At 36.4% G+C, this 9,792-nt stretch overlaps 2 protein-coding genes across 3 annotated transcripts; both read right to left on the reverse strand.

The window, feature by feature from the left end:
* Positions 1-589: 589 nt before the first annotated feature.
* On the reverse strand, positions 590-4,822 carry LOC114543436. Of its 2 annotated transcripts, XM_028562413.1 has the most exons (5): positions 4,714-4,822; positions 2,745-2,783; positions 1,756-2,626; positions 1,396-1,650; positions 590-1,272 (listed from the first exon to the last, which is right to left on the reverse strand). In XM_028562413.1, the coding sequence occupies exons 3-5, from the start codon at positions 2,005-2,007 to the stop codon at positions 763-765; spliced, it is 1,017 nt and encodes a 338-aa protein (XP_028418214.1). In that variant the 5' UTR covers positions 2,008-2,626; positions 2,745-2,783; positions 4,714-4,822; the 3' UTR covers positions 590-762. The 2 variants fall into 2 exon arrangements, with proteins under 2 accessions (XP_028418214.1, XP_028418215.1); XM_028562414.1 differs by lacking the exon at positions 4,714-4,822 and having other exon boundaries at positions 1,756-2,818.
* A 2,750-nt stretch (positions 4,823-7,572) lies between these two features.
* Positions 7,573-9,792, reverse strand: LOC114543440 (eukaryotic translation initiation factor 3 subunit M-like; the record flags this gene model as incomplete). The annotated part of the gene is given in 11 exon segments (XM_028562415.1): positions 7,573-7,684; positions 7,854-7,914; positions 7,986-8,040; positions 8,086-8,126; positions 8,193-8,229; positions 8,231-8,275; positions 8,414-8,597; positions 9,002-9,093; positions 9,194-9,317; positions 9,488-9,617; positions 9,693-9,792. Coding segments are annotated over 11 exon segments (981 nt in total), but the record flags the coding sequence as incomplete, so codon positions are not given.

Below are 9,792 nucleotides of genomic sequence, written 5' to 3' on the forward strand. Positions count from 1 at the left end.
CATCAGAAGGGAATGTAAACAAAAGACTTGGTATTCCAAGTGATGATCCTAGACAAATTGCACCCAATATTGCCCCTGTTCCTCCTCCATCAGTACAGACACTTGTCGACACACATAAAACAAGATTTTAATGGTTGTGTGTAAAATCAAGTTACTTTGGGTTGGTGGAGCTCATTAGCCATGGTAGGCAGTTCACCTAAGAGAAGGAAAACTCTAATTTCAAACCCCCAGACCCTAGGTCAGGCTGTCCATGTCGGAATCATTGATGTTATCATTATTTCATTTGTGTTTCCTAGGCATGCTGACGAGCTCTGATATAGAGCGAAACAGCCATAAATTTAAGAGCCCATTATCAATGAAATATGACACATAATATCTTAAATGGAATGTTATATATATAGGGTGTCCCAAAAAACTAAACACTTTGAAATTGGAAAATTAGCATTTAGGTTGATGCTAATCATGCACATGGACAATTACAACAACTAAATCAGCAGTACAATGTATGAAGACTAAAATGAAAAATTTACCCAGCTATATATTTTATTACCTTGCTGGCTCAGCCCAATTCTAAAAATGTTCACTTGCATTGTATAAATATAATATAATATATAATAATATACTTTATGTTTTTGAGCATTAATATTTTTTGGGCCTGCTATAACATCAGACCAAAAACATATTTATGCCCACAAACATCGATTGTGGTTTATTTTGGTCTACTTTTTGGGGGCACCATTTATACTTTAAGTGCTAAATTATCTAAACACATGCAGGCAAATATCCCCTGTACTGTCCATTAGGTGAAGGATAACGGTTACGAATAGCAACCACACAACAGCTTGGTACTACTCTCCTATTTCCTCTTCCTAATCTACCATGTTGCCATAGAACATACTGTCTATATGCAGCATGGCGAAAGTTTTCATTGTTCCTGACATTGTTCAACACCAAAACATCTTCTCTGTATCGCATTGAGATCTCCAAAACATTCCCATCAAGGATTAGTTGACTGAAAAGATTTGTTCTTGAGATACAAGGACGTCTTGATCGGGTGCAGCATTTGTTCTCTTCTTGAGTGGGCATAATAATGCAGCACCCACACTTGCACCAATCTGGAGCATCATTATCAGGTTCTGGGTTTGGTGGTTGGGGTTCATTTCCGCTCACAAGCTCACCATTAACAATGTCAGCAAATGCTGCTGGCTGTCTTCTTAGCAATTCAAGAGCAAGCCTTCTCAGGTTGTCTATATTCATTGCCTCAACTAGATCCTGAAATCAGCATAAGAGTAAAATATAAGATGTGCTGCATGTATTATTATGTTTTATTGTTTTTACACAAAGGCTTTTAAGAATAATTGTATGAAATCAAGTGTTGACAAAGGCTCATCTTACCACTAAATGCTGCTCATGATCTGCTTGATTTTCAGCAATATTTGGCTCTTCTAACAAACGCCCTCTCCCGCTACCTCTACCACGACCTCTTCCACTACCTCCCGTTCCACGTCTCTGTGAAGCAGTACCTTGCCCTCTTCCCTGACCTCTTGCTCTCCCCCTTGGACGACCTCTTCCCCTACCACGTCCTCTCTTTTCAATCTGCAGCTGCTGCTCGCCCTCATTCTCACTCTCCTCTATAGTGAACTCAGAGTCCTAGATAATTGCAAATCACAAAGTGGAAAAATATTTCCACAATGAAACCAGCCCTCTTGGCTCTCTCCCACCCATATATTTAAAGAATGACATAATCTTACTTACACTCTCATCACTATCGCTTTCTTGAACAAGTCGGTTGTTCATGCAACAGCCAAAGTCTTCGACATGACACGCGCTCGAACACAAGCTATTGATGCTTCTGCACGGACAGAAATTCCGTCCTTTTTCACGAAGACAGTGCCCTCTACATTTGCACACTGTGATTTTGTCACGGTTAGGCATAGCCGCTGCGTTTTCCAAAACATTAGCTTCGAAATCTTCAAGCGAAAAGCTTCCTTCAATTGCTCCTGCCATGATTGTGACCACCCTGGTATGAATGAGTTTTCGACGGCGGAAAGATACCGCACAGTATATTTCATTATTAAAGACATTACTAACACTTCCAAGGCTATCAAGTCCCAAATATAAACAAACCAAAAGCGAACCGATTAGAACTCGCGCCTTTGTATGACAACTTCGGCCGCCGCTCCAGCTGTTAATCTACGATTTCAAAGCGGCTTTTCATCCACTGTTGTAAAGTGTTTCCGTAAAATGTTGTATTTGCTTATTTTTGGTTTTTTCTATAGTTTTTTTCCGCAAATATATTTTTGAAAGAAGCGTCGCTCCTCTCTTTTTTTGTTAATAAATCATTGCGAATATATGTTATACTTCATGTTGTAGAATCATTGCGGATCAAAACAAAAAATGTAAACAAAGCTCGCACATGCGCAGAAGCCGCTGTAACCTGTCTTTATACTTTTTATAAAGCATGCACAATACAAAAAAAAAAAAATTACGCATATAAACTTAGATATAAACTAGAGAAAACTACTTTATCTTATATCTTTATCTCCAAGGACTACCACGAACACACATTCGCTGCGAGCAAGCCTTTACGTTTCTCCTTCCCCATCTTTCGGCGCCATAGTTCGTTCTGAAATCAAATAAGCAAGGAAAAACTAAATTAAAGTAACCGCTCTCTTGCATTTGACATTTTCAACCGGAATATACAAGATGAAGCAGTAAAAATCGGCAGGAATATCACCACGTACCTAAGCAAGACTTCCAACTTTTCCCGAACTTCTTCGAGACTGCAAGTGCAAAGACTGAGTTTCGTCTAGATTGTAGGTTCAACTGCGTTTTATTACTTCAAAGACAATGTTTTAAACCGTGGTTTTCAAACAGGAGGCCTGGTAAATTTCAAAATTTTCTTGGAGGAGGAGATGCCCCCCCCACATCTTCGTTCCCAGGTTTTTGGAGTGCAGGAGGTGCCCTCCCCCTTGACAGTGGTCTATCCCCGCGGCCCTGACCATGAGCCTATTACGTGCTAATCCCAATGCCAGATATTTCCTATTTATTACGTAAATTACGTAATGATTCCACAGCCATCTTTTTAAAATTCTTTTACGACAGTGTTCTGGGAATCGAACCCAGAAGCCACAAACGCGTTTTTATCACTATCAAACAACACGTTTTGGTTTGGCCCCAGGCCTGGACACTCTTTTTTAAAGCCAAACGAAAAGGAGGGAAACCGGAGTGCCCGGTGAAAAACCCTCCAAAGGTAACCTGAATTTCAGGTTACCTGACCGGCGGTCCGAATTTGGTATTTTTATTAGAAATCGTTCGCAATCACATGCACTTCAGTTTTTATCTATAATTCATCGTTTCAGTTCCGCTCATTCAAACCGAGTCCCAGGAATTGCCACGCAATTGTTGATCCTCGTTAATTCGATTCTTTTGGTGGTCTAACCTGCGGAGCGCGCGCATATTTAGAGCGCGCAAAACATCATGTTCTTAGACATTCAACTGCGCTTTGTCCGACAATGGCAACGAAAATTATTTCCGAATTATTCAAATGTTAATTTTATGATAAAAAAATACTTCGTATTCACGACTTGCATGCTTTTTCATATCAAACTGATGTAGACAATAACACTTTTCTTCTACCCCTTTTTTAAGACATGCCTCATGCACTGTTTTTATTTTTATTTTATACGTTCTGGATTACGGTTGACCGAATATGAAGGAAATAAACGTAATCGGGCTGAACATGCAACTTACTCAATATAGCTAATCAATAATGTCGCCTTACCTTTAAATTTTCGTAACGTATAATTACCTTTGGTAAACAATGTATCGAATTTCACTTGCTTCTTTGCTCCACTCCAAACAGTTATGTTCTTCTTCAACAGCATCTCGACGGTTGGGCGTGTAAGAAATTAAACAACATAGTAAGTGTGTCAAAATGCAAAGGGTTTTCTTTAAAGGGTTGGCTTTTCAGGGAAGAGAGTACTATACAATATTAAACCTACAGTTTAAACATTATACCTCGAGATACCCCCAACTATAAGTCCAGTTATCATGCAATGCAATATGGGAGGTATATTTTTCCTCTTATACAAATTTCATCAAGTTAGTCAAAGTGATTAGATACGTTTATTTCCTTCATGTTCGGGATTAATCGGATTTTTCAAAGCTTACAACTGCAAAAAACCAAAAAATTAATTACGAACAAGGGAAAAAAAGAGTACTAGTGTCTAAACAGCAAAGCATTCATTTTTTTTCATTTCAAACTTCAAAATTCCATGCTAAGGTATAATCATTGTTGCCACTGACGGACGGTCCTTCGAAACGCATTATAACAGGCTGAACAGAGAACTTATATAATCATATAAGTACTCGCGATTACCTTCGTATTAATCTAAAATTAGGCTAATACGAATTCAATATTTCTCTAACAAATTGCATTTTGTTAGTTTCTTTTGAACGCTTTAAACCATCATGCATACGCAGACGCTACGTCGTTGGATTTCACACGTATTCACACAAGTGACAAAATTAGGAATTTTTTATCGAGAAAACTCGAAAAATGCCCTCATAAGAGCTGTGAGAAATTTCCTGTTATCATGCATAGTCGAAAAGATTGAAATGTCACTTGATGTGTGAATATACTAGGTTAGACCACCAGGAGGATCCAATGCCATGCAGCATGCACTAATCATGCATACCTATAGTATATACCTCAACCAGCTTCCACTTGATCCTGCGACGAACCGTCTGATCCTGCGACGATCCTCCAACATCTAATTCATCACTGATCCTGCGACGATCCTCCAACATCTAATTCATCACTGATCCTGCGACGCTCCTCCAACATCTAATTCATCACTGATCCTGCGACGCTCCTCCAACATCTAATTCATCACTGATCCTGCGACGCTCCTCCAACATCTAATTCATCCTGCGCATCCTGGTCCTGCGACGATCCGTCTGGTCCAGCAACGATCCTTTAACATCTGATCCTGCAACGATACTTTAGAACAAAGATATGATATTAATTTCCAAGTCACAAATATCACTTAGATACCAGTATCATACCATACCATACCACACCATACCATACCACACCATACCATACCACACCATACCATACCACACCATACCATACCACACCATCTGATCCTGAGACGATCCTTCATCATCAGATCCTGCGACGATCCTTCAACATCTGATCCTGCAACGATACTTTATCAAAATGATATGACATTAATTTTCAAGTCACAAATATCACTTAGGTAGCAATATCATACCATACCATACCATACTATCTGATCCTGCGACGATTCTTGAACATCTGATGCTGCGATAATCCTCCTGATCCTGCGACGATCGTCATCATCTGACAACAAAAGTATGATATGAATAATTTCCAAGAGAGAAATGTCACTTATGTATAAAGCACTCAGGATAAATTATATCGAACCTCCAACACTCCAACGTCAGTCACTCGTGGCCTTCGCATTGCGCACGCGAATACAAAATGTCATGCACGTTTTAATACAAAATGTCATGCACGTTTGAATACAAAATGTCATGCACGTTTGAATACAAAATGTCATGCACGTTTTAAAACAAAATGTCATGCACGTTTTAATACAAAATATCATGCACGTTTTAATACAAAATATCATGCACGTTTGAATACAAAATGTCATGCACGTTTGAATACAAAATGTCATGCACGTTTGAGTACAAAATTTCATGCAAGTTTTAATACAAAATTTCATGCACGTTTTAGTACAAAATGTCATCCACGTTTTAATATAAAATGTCATGCACGTTTTAATACAAAATGTCATGCGCGTTTTAAAACAAAATGTCATGCACGTTTTGGTACAAAGAAAACAAGAACACTGGACTATCATCTCCTTCCAGAAATACATATTTCATGTTTTTATGTTTTAGGCGCTCTCTGAGCGATATTTTTGTCCGGACTATATAGTCGTCAAGATGGAGAAAACACAAGTGATTGGGGCCCCAGAATCACTTGTATTCACTCCGCGTGCGCTTGATACGACCAGACTTCATGCAAAAATCATGCACAGGCGGAAAACTTATAATGAAGGAGGTAAACAGAAGAGTGTTCAGTTTATATCTTAGTCAAAAAAGCCAAATTCCATGCAATTTTTACTCATGCATATTGTCGAAATCGAGTTTTGTATTTGCGTGCATAAATGTCCCAAGGCATGTCCAACATCTCTTTACGATTCTTTCGTTCTACAAAAACAGAACTTCGGTAAAACAAAAGGACAGGGAAGTCTAGCATAGTACAATCATATACGAATACAAATAATTATATAGGCACTGAGTTTCATCTTTCCCTTTGAAAACGAGCATTCCCTTTGCCTTTGGGCAACCCTGTCCGAAAAACGAATAGGCCAGCCGGGAAAGTTAGTTACGGTCATAAACTTCGAATTCCTTTCTATATATCAAAACTATTCTAGTTTCGTCCACCTTCACTGTCCGTGAACAAAGTGCAAAGGTGTTTTTTCAAGTCAAATGCAAAATGCAAAATACACATATATTAATAGAACAATACCTATTATTCGCTGCGAGCAAGCCTTTACGTTTCTCCTTCCCCATCTTTCGGCGCCGTAGTTCGTTCTGAAATCAAATAAGCAAGGAAAAACTAAATTAAAGTAACAGCTCACTTGCATTGGACATTTTCAATCGAAATATACAAGATAAAGCAGTAATAATCGGCAAGAATATGGCTCCACTCGCTCACGTCTTCCCACGCTATTCAAATCAACACAGCGATCAGTCAATTCATTTACAAATTCAAAGAAAAAGCCAACAGCTGTTCGAACTAACTATCACCATGTACCTGAGCAAGACTCTTCCAACTTTTCCTGAACTTCTTCGACTGATGCTTCTTTTTCGAGACTGCAAAGACTGAGTTTCGTCTAGATTCAACCGCCTTTTATTATTTCAACGACAAAGAAAATTCCAACGGACAATGAACGCATTTACAACAATAGATAATCAACTAACTCATGCCAGATTTGCCCAGAATACATATAAGTTAGCCAAATAAATATGTTTTGCATATTTCTATTGTCCGTTGTAAGTGATTAGCAAAATTCCGCTCCGTGAAGCGATTAATGGCTATTACTCTTAGCTTGATATAAAAGCCTTCTCTTTTCGCGTTAATCTTTTCAAACTAAACTAAAACAACTTTTTTCTCGGTTCCTGGTAGCAATTTCTTTTAGCCATTTTTTTTTACTTTAATATAGTCTAAACAGAAACGCTGCTTTAATATTATAATATAGTTTAGCTTTCTATCCAGGGCCCGGTTAGGGGCTGGTTGTATAAAACTCTTAACAATAGAATTTTGAAGCCCACTCTAGGGTGTGATACACCTGGTCCAGCCTATGGTTGGCCTGGTGGTGACAGATCTTTGTGGTCAAATCCACAAAAAAATTAGAAAGAATTGCGATAGTGAAGACCTGTTGTTTTACTTCTTAAGTCAAATTACATGAATAAACATCTAAAGAGGCATGTTAAGTTCTGTTGCACCATGAGGATACATCAGTGATATTATATGTCTAAAAGTTGTTTTTCTACAGATTGTAAATTTGTTTGCCATTCTTTCAGCTTTTGTCGCAATATTCTCCATTGGTTTCTTTGGAATGTTCTGTGCGCTGCAGAACTACATTAGGTACAGAACAAAACAAATATTTTGTAAAGCAAACAACACATTTATAATTATATATCTGCAGACATACACAGCTTAGTAGCTATATCTATACATGTGGATATATTTATTTATGAGAAGCATAGGTATTTAGTGATCAATTGAAAAAAGTGTTACAAATTACCTTGTAATAATTTGTTTTTCAATTTGATCTATCCTCACATGAGCAAGCCTTGTCTTCAATACTAAAAAAGAGCGTATGTATGATGTATGATGAAAGATTTAAAAATATTTTCTGATTGAAAAACAAGCATACCATTAATTACAAAACTTTCCACATCATCAACATTAATGTCCAACTTTTTGGATAATTCCAAATGTTATTTCACCATGTTCATTGACCAATGTGACAAAACTGAGAATTCGCATTTTCTTAAATTTCTTTCATGATTCAAACCTAATCCCAAAAATGATCACATTCAACATTACAGAAAATATGTGTAAATATAAAAAACAAGAATACCTGTAGACATCAAAAAGTTGGAGTTATCTTCATAAAAACTTCATATAATCCTGAATATTACCACTCACAAATATTTCTAGTATCTGAAATTATATCAAATGAAACCTTATATTGCTTTTATCTAAAATTCTTGAGACGGCCGATGAAAGGACAGGTCACTGTCTTTACTATATATTTCATAAGTAAATATCACTTATAATCACAGAAAAGAATTATAATACCTGGTATATCAACTCCCCTTTCAGACTTTTTACAGGACCAAGTTCTAGCAAATGGTCCATGATCCAAACATTTGGTCGGTCAATAAAAGATACAATACATTTTATTGCATCATCCTTTGCTTCTACATTGCTATCCTCAGGATATGTTTTCAATAATTCTATCATCACCAAAGCAGCGTTGTCCCTATGGGATAATAATTGTTACCATAACCATGATGTTATTTTTCTAATTACCATGTGAACATTAACACATATTCTGAGAAAATAAAATTTTTTATTGTTTACATTTGCTGGAATTTTGAGGAAGAAAATCCAAAAACAAAACGGGATCTAACAAGACCTGATTCACATGTGACTAAAAATTATAAAATTTGCTTAAACGTTTTTTGGTCATTGTTTATTAAATGAGAAGAAAGCGTTTTGGCATATTATAAATACAAGTGTTTGAAGGAATTTTAAGAAAAAAATTGAAAACTGAAGGAGGAACCACACAAATCCTTGGTTAAAACATCATGAAATATTTTTTTAGGCAGTTGTTATACCATAGTAACCACACTATTATATTATAGTAATAATTATGCTATTTACCTTTGTTTGTTTGCAACAAATGAGTCATGAAGCAGGCGATAAATTTTTCTAGATTTCTCCACATCACTCCATTGAGCTAGCCAGATTTTCACCTAATAAGAATAATTAAATAAACCATTGAAGTTTTAAGTATATATTAGGAAAAAAACATTGATTTTAGATTTTTTCATTTAATTTAATTTAATCACCCACTTGATCAATATCTGTGTTAACCAATTCAAGAACACCAGAGTTGGCAGATAACTCTAGCTGATGGCAATACACATTATATCTTATTGGATCCATCTTGTTCAAACCACAAAACAAAAGGTTCATTCTACAATTAAATTAATATTATTTTATATTAAAACATATTCAAAGAGATTGCTACTGTCTTAAACACAAGATTTAAGACCAACTGCCACTTTGCTACTACCAATTTAAAATACTGTATGTTAATATAATTATTTCTGCACTTGAACATTTGAAATGATTGATAAGACCTACAATCTATGTCTTAGTTCAGCATGATATGTCATTTCAACCAAACATTCCAAAAAGGCACAAATGACTTCATCACGTTTTTCGGTAAGTGCAAATATTAATGATAACAAGCTGTTGAGGAAACCTTCAATCTCTAAAAAAAGATAAATAGTGAAAAATTAAAACATAATGAGCAACCTAAGATAACTAGATGTTAAAATACTATTACCTGCCTCACTGCATGTCTTTATCACATCAATGCAAACAGAAAATATTTCTGAAAGATTTTCACTTAAATCCTCTGGACCATCATCTTCTATTGTTGCACC

The sequence above is a fragment of the Dendronephthya gigantea genome, unplaced genomic scaffold (genome assembly GCF_004324835.1).
Source record: "Dendronephthya gigantea isolate DGI-Jeju-01 unplaced genomic scaffold, DenGig_1.0 000457F, whole genome shotgun sequence".
NCBI classification, from domain to species: domain Eukaryota; kingdom Metazoa; phylum Cnidaria; class Anthozoa; order Malacalcyonacea; family Nephtheidae; genus Dendronephthya; species Dendronephthya gigantea.

Excerpts from the sequence above, each read along its gene's own strand:
- LOC114543436 (XM_028562413.1), bottom strand. The coding sequence starts at position 2,007 with ATGGCAGGAGCAATTGAAGGAAGCTTTTCGCTTGAAGATTTCGAAGCT. Across the intron at positions 1,651-1,755 it reads AAAGCGATAGTGATGAGAGT|GACTCTGAGTTCACTATAGA; the intron begins GTAAGTAAGATT and ends GCAATTATCTAG. Across the intron at positions 1,273-1,395 it reads ATCATGAGCAGCATTTAGTG|GATCTAGTTGAGGCAATGAA; the intron begins GTAAGATGAGCC and ends TGCTGATTTCAG.